Below are 15,098 nucleotides of genomic sequence, written 5' to 3' on the forward strand. Positions count from 1 at the left end.
ACTAAATTTGTAAATCTCATTCATTTTACACATAATCTGAATTACATTCACAGTTTTCATATCACACCTGCAGGACGTACATATAAATAAGCAAGCAGCTGATAAATTCTATCTCATTCCTTTGGAATCCTGAAACTCTTCTTCACACATGCAGGTATTTCATGCAGTAAGATCAAAAGCAAGGGTAGAAATGATGTAATGATAGATAAAAGGGCTTTTGGTTTTCTTATTTGGGTAATATTACATCAGAAATATATTTTTACAAAATAGAATTATTCTTTTAAGTGCTCATTTCACTTTATTTTGTATACAGTTATTAAAAACCTGCATTAAAAATATAACATATCTGGAAATGGGCTGTTGATGCTTACAGGAACAGGACAGCTTGAGGGTGCTATTGTAACCCATAGCAGGACATACACTACACAGGAACAAATTAACAAATTGTGGTGAAACACAAATAGATCAAAAGTACAGGCACATGATAAATATCACTGCAGTCAAAGCCATACAGATACATGAATCGGGCAAGGTCATGTTACACTTCTAAATCTAAGCAGTTATTCAAGCAATTATACATCACGGGCCTTATCTGCATATAAAACCTGTAGAAACTCAATCATGCTCCTTTGCAGATCTTGGAGAATTAATTCTCCTTATTGCTTAAGAATTAGAACTGAAGAATGGAGATTAGAGCAAGAGCTTGACTTAAAACAAATGTACTGCTCCACAAAGGAAAAATATCTTACAATGTGCAGTGCTAATCTTTCCAATACATTGTTCAAGCACCAGATGCTTGTTAGAGGAATCATTTATGCACCACATCGTAATATTGGAAGTGATCTGGGACTCATCCACCTTCTTATTCAAGCTCGACATATATCATGGAGCCATAGTGACGAAAAGAGGAAAAGCAAACTGAACTATTCCTTAAAACAAAATGTCAAAATGCTGTCAGTTATATTACACCTGTCAGTTAGAATTCACTTTTTCTTAAAGACAATTGGGAGATTAAAATGCCAAATGATTAAGAACACTACATAAATCAAATTGATGATGGCATTTAATATCAAACCTGTTTACTCCCTGACTGAGGGAGCAGGCATTTTGTGAATAATTCAGCTAGGAGTTTATAGCTGACCAAAAGTGATGTACTGTACAAGATGCAGAGCTGCTCTTAGCTATTTCATCTTTAACATTCATACATAAGATTGTTAAGATTTGAAGTTTGAATGTAAGCTTGCTACCTTAACATGTAGGATGGGTAAAAGTCTTATTCTGTACCGTGAAGATTAACTGTCAGTCAAAGCTTTTCTACTTAACTCACTATTTACATATAACAATGACTTTCTAATTAACATCCAGAAATAAAGGTAAAGGTAAGAAAGAGGAAACTCGTAGCCCATAAGCATACTTCATGTTTTTACAAATACTGCAAACACAGATCATATTGTAACACCCAGAGACTTCAATAGGCCCAGTTAGAAACATTTCTTATATGCTATACTGACCTTTTTAAATACAACACTGACATCTAGTGGTGAAGTTCCATACTTCAAATTATTATCAACTATAAATGAGCAAACTTCCAACTCAGAATCAGAACCAGTTTTGATATCATTGGCATATATCGAGAAATTAGTTGTTTTCCAACTAATTAGTTGTTTTGAACCCTTATCTATAATTAAATAGAGACAGAGAGCAGGGTGGAGGATAGTGGAAGCATGCAGGCAAGGCGAGAAGAGTACAGGTAGGGAACTGGTGATTGGTTGAGGGTAGATTAGAGGGCTGGAGGTGCAATGAGATTCATATGTTAGTAAAAAAATAAAAGCTGTTGCATCTAAATTGAAGACGACATTACATCCCAGCAGGAAAATTAAAGTAACACAAAAACAAAGGTTGGCTTGATGGAGGAGCAAAATAATAGTTAAATATTTAGTTAATTTGACTCTTTAGTTATGAAAAGGAAGAAACTGTGATAAGTGGGAGAGTAGCATAAGGTACAAAGGCAAAATGTACAGTAATTCAGAATTCCTACCCTGGTAACTCCTGCAGAAACGTGTGAATGGTTTCCCATGAAAGCTTGGTATTGTTGAGGACAAGTCTCTGTATTCGTGAGAAAGAGGTAGCACATGTTGAGTCTAACCTGGCCTCAGTCAGCGGATTCGAGGTGAGATTTAGAAAGGTCAGATTGGCGAGATTTGACACAATTTTACTGATCTGCAAATGCAAAAGGGAAGATTAGCAGAATTGGGTGTTAGAAGCATGAAGTGACCAGTAGCTAACCTAGTGTAATTTAAAAGTAAAATATATCCCATAATTATCAATCTAAGAATGACTTGGATAGCCTCAAGCGACAATTCTTTTGCCATTGCTGTCTCCCTTGAGGGTTGATGCTACCTGGCCCACAAAACCAGTAAAAGGATAAAATGCACATTAATTCTGCACTTCTTGTTCATGCAGTGACTACCCATATTATAATAATGAATTGCACCCATTGGTATCATTAGGTTTGTTAGATCAATCTGTAAAACAAAAGTGCTTTTCTTGCATAGATGTTTTAATTCCTCAGTCCAACCAAAACCTCATTCTTTTCAAGCTCTGTTGTTCCACAGTTGAAGTTATTACCTTCATACTATCTCTGCTTTCTTTTTAAAGTGGTGCCTGTTCTTTTCAAACTCTTCTCATGATCTCCATTCAATATGTGCATTTTCCACCCCTTGAATAACTTTAACAGTGCTCAGAGAAGCAAACTGTTAGCCAAAGTAATCACTGTCAACCTTTCTAACTGAATGCACCATGCTAATCCTAATTCCATAACAGATTCCTTCTCCACTGGCTCCTCTGTGGTACAGCCTGAACTGGCTTCTGCTCTCAACAGTTTCAGCAAGGCTGATACATATGTAGTATTTGGATCTGACACCTGCACAGAATTAAGGAAATGTGTTTTAAAGCACCACCTTCATCAGTAATATTTTCATAGATAAAACATTAAAAAATTAAATATTAGGAGCTTGTGAGCTTGCTACGCTCATGAAGTTGAAAAATACTCAACTACTTCCCATTGTCTGGAACTCATTTGTACCTCTGCAGGTTATAGCTCTTCAAGCGTGCATTCAAGGACTCTTCAGATGTGATGAGGGCAGTTGCCTCTTCTACTTTTTCAGGTAGTGAGTCGTAAATCCCTACCACCTTCAAAGTGAAGCCATGAGTACTCTTTCAAGTCCCTCTACCAATTTCCTCATGCTTGTCCCTTCTCCTGCAGGAAATAATCCTTCCTATTTACTTCATCTAGATCTCATTATTTTATATTCATTTACAATAACCTGTCTCCTCTGTTCCAAGGAAAACAACGCCAACCAATCAAATCTTTCCTGACAGTGAAAGTTTCCCAGTCAAAGCAATATACTTGAAAGCTCCCCTTCACTCCTACCAGTACAATCCTATCTTTATGAGCTTCAGTACCATACTCAAGATATAGTCTAACCAGAGTTGTATATGATTCTAACTGGGCAAAGGGGGGCGGGGGGGGGGGGGGGGAAGATGAATACTTTTGAACACTGACATTTCAGTTTTTTAATTTTTAATTTTTCGTGCTTTACAATTTTCCCCGTTCTTGGGGCTCCATTGTGAAAAAAGGAGCCTGTGATTCACAAATAAAAATTCTCAGTTAAAAATCCCTGGTTGTAATACTCATTTATGTGAACACTGAATACTTTTTCAAAGCACTGTAGTGGGGGAGTTTAGGACCAGAGGGCACAGCCTCAGAATACAAGGGCATCCCTTTAGAATGCAGATTATGAGGAGGAATTTCTTTAGCTGGAGAATGGTGAATGTATGGAATTCTTTGCCAGCGACGGTTATACAGACATTGGGTATATTTAAAATAGAGGTTAATAGGTTGTTGATTAGCAAGGGTGTCAATGTTTAAAAGGAGAAGGCAAGAGAATGTGGTTGAGAGAGATAATTAATCAGTCATGATGGAATGGTGGAGCAGACTCAATAGCCCAAAAAGCCTAATTCTACTCCTATGTCTTATGGTCAGATCATATGAACAGTGTTCCATTTTCAAATCTCCCATCAACTATTATTCTACACTATTTTCTATTTACTTAATTTTGGATTCAATCCATTACTCCCCTTTAGTTCCAAGCAGCTTTTATTTTTTGACCAGCCTACCACATTGTCAAAATAATTTCTAACTTCAAGCAGGCTGCAACAAATACATTGACCTCAGGGGCTCTCCTTTTCACCTCTCTAAAAGCTCAATCAAGTTTGTCATAAATTAACTTCGCTTCACAAATTCGTGCTGTCCTTGAATAATCTTAACTGAAAGTCTATACTATTCCTCTGAATAGATTTCAATAAGGTTGCTCACCTCCAAAGTTAAACTAACTGGTCAGTTTATTTCTTTTTTAACAAGGGAACATCAACATTCCTTCACAGCTTTGGTATCACACCTATAGTAAGGGAGGATTGATAAATAGAGCAATTTTTCCTTGCTTTAAAAAAATAACCAGTATGTATCCACTTTTAACATGCTGCTTGCTCTACTACTATATTTCACTCTCTTCCATCTTAACTAAAACACCACTATTGTCCTCCATTTTGAAGAGGATGACAGAGTATTCATTAAGAAAGTTACTACATTCTCCACCTCTGTATATAAGCCACACTATATACTTACTGTAGTTATCCCACTTGGATTTTCTTTGATTTCACTTCAGTATATTTTCATATCCTGCCTTTGCTTTCCTAATTTCCCTTCAGCACTTTCTGCAGTCCTAGCTTTACTGCAGCATTAAGCTCCCAGTGTCTGTCATGAACTTTCTTTTTTGCCCTCCATGTTTTCTCTGAAATTACAGCTTTGACTCTAAGTTTATCTCTGCCCTTTTACCATAACTGTGCTGGATATTTAACTGAATTATGGATCAAAAGAAAAATGTTTTCCTGCTGAAATTACCACTACCTGTCTAATTTCATTTCCCAAGGCTAAATCAAGAATAGTTTACTCTTATCAGAGAAATTATAGACCAGTGGGTCTTACATGACTAGTAGGTAGAGGATTCTTGGGGATAAGATTTACATATATTTGAAAAAGCATGAGTTTAATTAAGGGTAGTTCGCATGGCTTTGCACGGGGCTGGTCATGGCTTATAAATTTGACTGTTCTTTTGGAGTAAGCTCACCAATCAAGCTTACTTTAGTAAGGCAGTTGCCAAAATCTTTCATGATATGTTGTTGCAGAAGATTAAGACACATCTGTAGCGAGTTGCAAAATGGATTCAAAATTGACTTGGTCACAAAAGAGAGATGGTATTGGTAAAGAGGTGCTTCTCAGATTGGATCACATTCTACAGCAATCAGTGATATCTATAAATGATTTTGATAATAAATAGATAGGCTGATTAATAAGTTTCCGGATAGCACAAAATTTGTGCATAGTGAAGATGATTGTCAAAGGATATAGCATAATATAGATAAGTTGAAGATATGGGTAGAGAAATGGCATATGAAGCATAATCTGGACAAGTGTGACATGTAATACTTCAGGAGGTCTAACGTAAGGGAAAATTATACAGAAAAAGGCAGGATCTTTAGGAGCACTGATTTACAGAGGGATCCTTGGCTGTAAGTTCATTGCTCCAGAAAAGTGGCAACATGAGTAGATGTGGTGATAAAGGCAGCATACAGCATGCTTACCTTTATCAGTGGCATCATTAAATATAAAAGTTGGGAAATGATGCTGCAGCCATATAAAATTTTCCTTTGGCCATTTTGGAGTATTATGTGCAGTTCTGATCACCTCATTACATGAAGTGCGTGGAGGCTTTGGAGAAAGTGCAGAAGTGGTTCACCAGGATGTTGCCTGGAATAATGAACAGGAGGGATAGGACAAATTCTTGGACTCTGATTGTTTTCCATGGAGCATCTGAATTTGATGGGAGACCCGAAAGAATACAACATTATGACAGTCTGATTGTATTCAATCCCCTCTTCAGGCAGAAATGTCAATACGATGGGTGATAAGGGGAAAGCTTAAAGGAGCCTTTCACGAAGAGTAATGGGAATCTTCTACTTGAGGATGGGCTGTGTGTGATGAAGCAGATATTAATTTAGACCTGAACATGTAAGAATGAAGGCATATGGATTATGCGCAGATGAGGTTATATTAATTTGGCATCAGGATGGGCACAGACATCATGGGCCGAACAGCCTATCCATGTGCTGTACTTTGTTCTACGAATCTCCAACTTTTTAAAAATTTATTTTTGAGACCAAGGCCCAGGCTTTCACTATACTATATTAAGTCGTTCTCATAACACCACAACTACTTAATTCCAATTTTATGCTTATGCCTGAAATTGTTGTGTATTCCCAGCACTTTGTTTTTAAGGTTACATCCATTGTTCCACATGTTGTCATCGTAGAGGTCAAATGCAGCATGCATTCCACATTCTTCCTAAAGCTTCAGTGAAATTGTTCCAATTGACACTCAGAACCAGGTTTAATATCACTGACATACATCATGAAATTTGTCGTTTAATTGTCTATTCCTCTGCAGTGGCCCTCCATATTAAACAGTAATGAAACCAGTTAGAATGCTTTTAAAGGTACATCTGTAGAAATTTGCTAAGAGTTTTTGGTGACATACCAAATTTCAAGCTCGAAATATAGCACAGTTGTGCCTTTTTTAGTAATTGCATCAATATGTTGGGCCCAGGATAGATCCTCAGAGATGCTGACAACCAGGAATTTGAAACTGCTCACCCTTTCCACTGCTGATCCCCTTGATGAGGACTGGTGTGTTCCCTTGACTTCCCCATCCAGAAGCTCACAATTAATTCCTTGGTCTTACTGACTGTGGGTGCAAGGTTGTTGTTGCGATGGCACTTAAATGACAATTGTTTACAATATTCAAATTACAATGAGATGCAAGGATGTAGTCCAGTTCCCAGCAAATGGGAAACTTCTGCAAAGGGCTACTAGTTTGTCCAGTGAACACTGATTGTTGAATTCCTACAGGCAAGGGCTGAACTTGCTCACGATTGTACATCCCCTTTTACTGAGACACTGAATGGAATCGGTGGCACGGTAGCACAATGCTTTACAGTGCAGGCGTCCCTGATTCAGCTCCCGTTCTGCCTTTGTATGTTCTCCCTGTAACCGTGAGGTTTTCCTCCCACATTCCAAAGACAAGTCAGTTGGTAGATTAATTGGTCATTGTAAATTGTCTCATGATTAGTCAGGATTAAACTGGGGGTTTGCTGGGCAGCCTGGCTCGAAGCAATGGAAGGGCCTATTCCATGCTGTATCTCAATCAATCAATAAATAAATAAAAAGAACATGGAACTTCCATTTTAGTTCTGATTATTGGAATAGGATTCTCAGATTCCTTCTCATCCCAAATTGTTCTAAACATTATCGGACTTTTCTCCCCCAGGAAGTCACTTGGAGAGCATGACGTGCAACATTTAAACTTTATGGGATAGGTTATAAGGATGGCAGGGTCTTTACTTGCATTCCATTGGTTGGGAATCAAAACAAAACAAAAGAAGACTGGATGTCAATGCCAAGACACTGATCCAAAAACTCCAAGCTGTGTGAAGGGCTCAAAAACATCAGTAATCTAATGATGACCTTTTCTCCGTCAGGAATGGGGACATTTTCTTATGTTTGTAGTGTTCAATTCTATTCACAACTCCAATTAATGAATCAATACGTGCCTCCATCAAGCAAGATCTGGCATAAACTGTTAACAGGAAATAACATTCATCCTACCAGTGTTAGCAATCACCAGTCCAACAAATGACAGTAACCATTTCCACACGACATTTAGCTGCATCGCCAGCAAGTTCCACAAAGGGTGCTACACTAGCATAGCGGTTGGTACAATGCTATCACAGCTCAGGGGCGTTGAGATTCTGCCGCCATCTGTAAGAAGCTTTTACTGTATGTCCTCCACGTGAATGCATGGACTTCCTCTGGGTGCTCCGGTTTCCCCCCACATTCCGAAGCTCTACCCGTTAGTAGGTTAATTGGTCATTGCAAATTCTCCTGTGAGTAGGCTAAAGTTAAATAGGTGGGTTGCTGGGAGGTGCGGCTTATCGTCTTTAAATCCATATATAATCAACAACGTCCCGAGGTGACCACTGGCCAGAGACCCAAATGGACTAGTCACATGAATACTTCAACTGCAGTAACAGATTAGGAACTGCGTATGCTATGACTCATCTCCCAACTCACAAACATTTCCACTGCCTACAAGGTATCTCTGGAAAATCATGGTATACTTTCCTTTTGGTTGAAAAAGTATAGCCCAAAAAAGATAAAACAGCTTTCAGGGCTAAGCTGTCTGTCTGATTAATGGGCCACCATCAATCACTGTAAATATTTACTCCTTTCATCACCCAGATACTGCAAGGAAGAGAATTAAATGGGACAAAATACACCAGTGTCTCATCTCTCTGCCTCTTGAACTGTACTCCAAAACCAGCAAGCTTTACCACCTGGGAGAGCAGAATGGTTATTATTAAATTTACACATTATTCCAACTTGAAATATAATGTGTGTGTTACCTCAGATATATAGTCCTTTATTTAAAGATCCTGAAACACTCCACCCAATATAATTTTAAAAAGAACCTCCCTCAGTGGTTCAAAGTATCCACTTATCACCATCTGCTCAATGCCAATTAGGAAGGTTGATAATTAGTGTCTTACAAGTAATGAAGTGTGCAGTAAAAGAATAAAAAATTCTAACTATATTCATGCACTATCACTATACTCATTCAATTACAAGCTCTTCTCCTTTATGCTCAGTCACTAACAGAGCATTTGCTATCAGATTTTACCTCACAGTGTCGATATGCAATTAAGAGGATTAGCAATAAGACATGCATTTAAATAATACATAAAACATCCAGAGGGTATTTAAAAAAAGAAAATATCCAGATCATGGGGGAAAAATGGGGGAGCGGAGCAAATGTGATATAGTGACAAACGTTTAACCGGCAGAAAATCCTTGTTCTGTGTTGCATGATTATACTGTCAAGCTGCACAGTAAGAATACTTTATTTCAGCATACGTGGAGCACAGACTTTTTATTGATTCCTACCAAGCTGGTGACTAACATGGGAAGCAATTAGAAAATGTTACTGGGCTCATTGAAACTAGCTAAGATGTTCTACAGGATATGGATAATGTGATGCTAAAAAGGATGAGAGTGCTTCAGTCAAGCAGCAATGATTATGAATGACAGATGTGCATGGAGGCTTCTCAAGATAACAACCACCACAGATCATTATTTGGGGCATTACTTTATTATAGGGCTGAATCTTGAATTTATTAACCAGATCACTGGGCATTATAGTACTTATTGAACACAGAAAATTAAAACACATCCGAAAAATATGGTCTGATTTATTTCATATTAGTTTCATAAACTTGTTATTCTTACACAAGGATAGCAATGTAACAGGAACATTATAATTAAGTGCATGTAGAAATCTGTTCCTTCCTTCACTTGTGTTGCAAAATTCAACTTCAAATGTGGAACAATATTATAGAGTTGGGATGGAGACAGGAAAAACTGAGTAACAATCCAAAATCAGGTCACTCACTGGAAGAAGTCTAATAATGAAAGATCATTGATCAAAATGTTAACTCTCTCTCTCTGGAGGTATTTGTTAAGAATTTCAAGAATTTTCTTTTTATTTCACATTTCCAGCATCTGCAGTTTTATTTTGCTTTGGCAGAGGACTAATTTTAGTGGATTCAAAAGAAACAGTTTGAGGTACATTGGAAGACAAAATGTACTGCATGTGGATGTAGGCATTTAAAGAGGACTCAAATCAAGGACAGATTACACATATGTGGGAAAAGAAAAGCATCCAAAATTGAGATGAATATTGAAACCAAAATAAACCAGGTTAATGATGAAAAAGTATCACAACATGATAAAGAACCAAATTGAATATACAAAGTGCAAAGTAAACAAAGAAAAGTAAACAAGAGGGGCAACAAACACTTGGATATCTTGTCAGCCTGCAAAATAGTAAAAGTTAAAACAGAGAGGTGCATCTAGGATGCAAAAAGGAGATCTCTTTAGAGGTAGAAGACAAAGCTAGGATATTTTAAATAAGCACATTATCTCAGCCCTAACTGAAGAAGAGGAAACCGCCAACAATTACAAAGCTCAGAGAATGAAAACAAGCAAAGCTATTTTAACAGTTGGTCCTTCTCAAAGTAGAAACATTACATCAGTTCTGGACTGCACACATTGCCCAAGGGAACTAAGTGGAGACTGAAGAGGCTCTTTTGATAAGTTTCCAGATATCATTAGATATGGGAAAAGTGCAGAGATTGCCATAGGGCTACTAAAATAGAATATGCTACACAAACACAGCCAGACAACTGATCATTAAAGAAGAGTTTGGAAAATCACCAAACACCAAATTAACTGTCAGTACATATGGGTATTATTTTACAGCCAGCACAGATTTAGCAAAGAGAAATCATAACTGACCAAATCAATAAATTTATTGATGAACCAACAGAAAGGGTTGTTGATGGTAGCATAGTTGCTTCTGTACATACATACTTTCAAAATAATGACTGACAAACATCACCAAATAGCCCATGAAACTGAAGAAGAAATGACTGCATGAATGGGAAACTGACAAGAAAGAAACATCAGACAAATGCAGTGAATGGCTGTTTATCAGATAGGATTGTCGTATACTGCCAAATCAAAGTATGCTGGTCCTAATTTTTTTTGGCTGCATATGCCACATAACTTGGAGTTATGGTAAACAACAATGAGCACAACAGCAAAATTCAAGATCATAAAGACTGACTGCTAAAACGGACAGTTACACAGTGGATTAAACTTAATGCCAAGAAGTATGAAGTGATGCATTTTTGGCAACATAAACTGCAAAGGCAATTGACAAAAGAACAAAAGAGGACATGAGGAAAACATTTTTGTGCAGTAGGTTGAATTGCTACATCTAATAGGGCGTAGGACCCAGAAAATTTTTAAAAGGCAGATGAGTGCATTCTTAAAAAGGAAATTTAGGGTACTGTGCATAGAAATTGAGTAATTCAAAGATTTAACATGGAACTCTTTATTTTAAAATATCAATAAACAAGAGTGGTATCAATACTGAACCAATCTGTTAATCAGTCAACAATGGCTTCCAATTCATTTCCCAAACAATTTGCCAGACAACTTTAAATATCCATGTATTTGTTCAAATAACATGCATTAGCATAAGACAGGAGACAATTCTAAACTCATTCCTGGAATTCAGGGAGCAAACATCTTCAATGGATTGCCCTTTATTAATTTCCCCACATGCTTTAAAATCCTATTTACCCTGGAGATACAAGGCTTAAAGATTTGTTTTGATAGCTGAGCTCCCTCCTTTATTTTGAAAATGGGTTTTACATTGCTATTTCCCAGTCCTCTGGGATTTGGTGTGATTACAGTCTGAGAAACATCCATAATAGGAACTGCTCTAGCAACCAGCCTCATCTGCTGAGCTCAATCTCTTCAGTAAACACCTATCACAGTGAGTTTTTTTAAAAAACAGAAATACTAGCAATTCATCTTGCGACTTCCAGGAACATAGCTGCAATACAACAGTTAAATATTTCAGGAATTACACTTTGGACACTTTTCACAAGCTTGTATTCTTCATTTATACATTCCTTTGTTAATCTGAACTTCTAGTTTCTAGTCCACAATGAAAGACATTTTGATCCAAAGGTTATGAGAATTGAATTCCAGAAATGAGATGAGAAAACATACCTTGACAGAAATCAAATGGAAAATTCTGCAAGGGCAGCAGTCATCCCGAGCCCAAAGAAAGACAGGAGAAGGCTTTTTGGGCCCTTCAGGCATTGATAGCTGCAGAATAATCAGTGTATCATTGCAGGAGTTTCTCAGCACTCTATACTAATCCCAGCTTCAGCTGCTTTATTGGGCCAAATATTCCAGTCAGCAATAATTTTCCAGCAAGTACTTCACAAACCTCAGTGGCAAAACTATATATCCAAATGATACCTTCTGCAATGTAAAACCATTATCTGGGAGTCAATGGATAGAGTGGATAGGATAAGTCTTTTATAGAAACCCTGAAAAAATTTGACAGTTGGTGAAGCTCAGTTGCTGTAAAAGGTATTTGAAAGATAATAACTGGAAAAATTAAATAAAAGAAACAGTAAATTAACTAAGAGTTACTTTGGTCCCATGCCATTATTTCTCTTGTTGAAATGAATGGATGTGTTTTTTTTGGAGCATGTCCAAACTAGCACAGGTTGCTCAGATGTAATTGCTGGGAATCTGCCAGAAATACCAGCCTTCACGATCATCTCTGGTCCAATAGTGAAATGCAGCTATAGGATCACCATTACCTGTTAACTCACGTACCGTACATCAGTGCTAAAGTCTCAAACTCGCTGTGACTTACAAAGGGAAAAGGCAGCAGTTCTACTTGGAACTGAAAATATTTTTCCACAAAGTTCAAGCCATTTATTTGCTTCTTCCAATCAATAACCAGAAGTGACAGGGCCAACACGGCATTCACAGCTTCTCAAATATTTCCACAAGACACCTAGATATGGGATGGATTGCTGTGGCAAATAACATCTGCACCTTTAACCATTTCCCCCTCATGTTTAATAACATTACCAGTATAGGTTATTGACAATCAAATTGCTGATTGAAGGTGAGTAGTAATTGGGGGGGGGGGGGGGGGGCGCGGGAGGAATTAATTGTTGATAGAAAGTTAACTTGACCAGTCTGGCAGTAATAGTGATACTTACACTGACATCCAGGTTTTGAAGCAAAGTTACAGCATCGTGTGTGGCTATATGTCAGCTGTGTGCCCTGGAAAAAATTGGATGGGGCTATACTTAACGATACATTTATAGTTGACTTCTGCTGTTGAACTTGCCTATCTATGTTGGCCCTATACCCCAGTTTGTATCACCTTCAAGGAACACATCAGGAAACTGACAGAATACTCAACATTTGTCTCAACACCATCCAGGAACAAAGTAGCTTGCAAATGCATGCACAATTCACCATGCTAAATATTCACTTCCTCCACAACATGCACAATGTGACATCTGTAAAATGGACCAGGGCATATAAGGGTCAACAGTAGATGCTCCCTTTTGCTATCACCATCCTGAATCCCATAATGAATAATAGAAAGATACTCAACATCAACTCACAATCATGGCAGCTATTCCCTGACCAGAATATCTTTCTTCTCAACTGATCAGTATGCATTGCTAATCTGATGCCTACTCCTAAAAGTAGCAGTGATACACCTTTCATTTTCAGATCCAGGTGCCCCCCCCCCCCTACAAAGGTAGAGTGTTCCTATGAAACCTTTCTTAACCCAAATTGGCGTAAAGCGAAGAGCCATTAATTTATATGGGGAAAATTTTCATAAAACCGAAAATCCTCTTTGTAATGCAAAAAACAGGTTACTAATGTAGGTCTTTTGTAAAAGCGAAGTGGCGTGAAGCGAACACTTGTAAAGCGGGGGACACCCATATTACAAGTTTTGGAGAGACTTGAAAACCTCATATGCAATTTTACATTTTTTTTAAAGTTTAATATTGTAACGTTTGTACAGATTGAGGAAAGTACCCAAAACTCTTCTGCACTCTTCATGTCATATAGAAACATCTTATAAGAAACGTGCCTGGTGCCTAAATATTTCAGTCGTTAGTTCTCTGTACTTGCAGTAGAGGTTGAAAACTTTTCAAATTTTTTTTCACGTGTTGCCCAATTGTATTGAATATCTCTCATGTAAGCTACAATATATTTCCATTGGTTACTGAGTGGCTAAGAAATCAGCTGACAGGAGAATGAAGAATCGATACAATGAAAACTTAACATTCAATACAACACATCGGCAAGTCCAATTATTTTGGTTTTGCTCTTACCTTATATATTGCTCTCCATTAGCTATTATTTTTAAAGGTTGCTTTGAAGAGGTAACAGAGACTTCATCTATGAGCTTTTTGATGTCTGAACAAGTTTACACCTTATGTAGTTGAGTCATATGAAACTCAGTCCCTGAGACCATTTCTAATCAGATGGTTAACTGGCCTGAAATACAGCACTGAAAGAATTACTAAAACTCAGTTCACAGCCCGTACCTGAAGAGAAAAATCTCAAAGCACATACTTCCATCTGACAGTGATCTCTGCTTGAAGGGTTAGTGTGAACATCAGAAGACAAAACTAAGATTATTTGTGATGCAGTCATACAGTCAAATTGTTGGACAACAATTACTGAGAGAAGTACAAGAAGAAAAGTTAACTTGCTGATTTTCTCCTGAAATGCCGACTGATCTTGATCATCTTTCCATAATACAGTAGATTCCAGTTAATTGGGCCATTGGTTAATCGGGGTAGTCACTTATCTGGGACAACTCGTAAAGAACAAAACCAAATCTTGAAAATAGCTGGCATTCCCTTCATTTATTTGGAACACTATGCTGCTTAATTGGGAAAGGAGGCTGTTGCCGAACAGATTCTAACTAGTGTCAGTTGCGTGCACTTGTGTGGCCATTAGACACTACACTGAGCTTAGAGCAAACAGTTTTTAAAAAAATGTCAGTTTGTGTGTTTGTATTAAAAAAAACAGTATTTTTTGTCACTGATAGTTGGCAAGAAATAAGCAGCAAGATAATTCAGAACTGTTCTGTTCATTGTGGTTTCAAGCATTCAAGATTGGAGATGCCACAAACAGCTGGGAGTGAAAAGGAAATGATTTCACTACTTCAACAAGTTAGAAACTAGGAAGAATATGAAGATATCGACAATCAACTTGAATATTACGATGAAGATATGGAGGATGCAACTGTTGAAAGTACTGTACGAAGGCAGTCCATTATCTGCACTGGGTGTCTGTGCTGATTTTGCTCATTTATAGTCAACCAAAAGAACATGGCAGCATACACTGGATGAATTCCTCAATCAATAACTATTAGGAACTAATACACAGTTTATAGTACTGTAGTAGTACTGGTAATGTTCTAATTTATTCTGTATTTCATTTAAATATGTAAT

At 37.5% G+C, this 15,098-nt stretch overlaps 1 protein-coding gene across 3 annotated transcripts in view; it reads right to left on the reverse strand.

The window, feature by feature from the left end:
• Positions 1–15,098, reverse strand: part of tbcelb (tubulin folding cofactor E-like b) — a 59,664-nt gene that overhangs the window by 31,404 nt on the left and 13,162 nt on the right. For all 3 annotated transcript variants that reach the window (XM_059957055.1, XM_059957056.1, XM_059957057.1), the window contains one exon: positions 2,039–2,220. In XM_059957055.1, coding sequence (XP_059813038.1) covers positions 2,039–2,220 — 182 coding nt within the window. The remainder of the gene's footprint in view (positions 1–2,038; positions 2,221–15,098) is intronic.

Source organism: Hypanus sabinus, chromosome X2 (assembly GCF_030144855.1).
Source record: "Hypanus sabinus isolate sHypSab1 chromosome X2, sHypSab1.hap1, whole genome shotgun sequence".
Taxonomy (NCBI): Eukaryota; Metazoa; Chordata; class Chondrichthyes; order Myliobatiformes; family Dasyatidae; genus Hypanus; species Hypanus sabinus.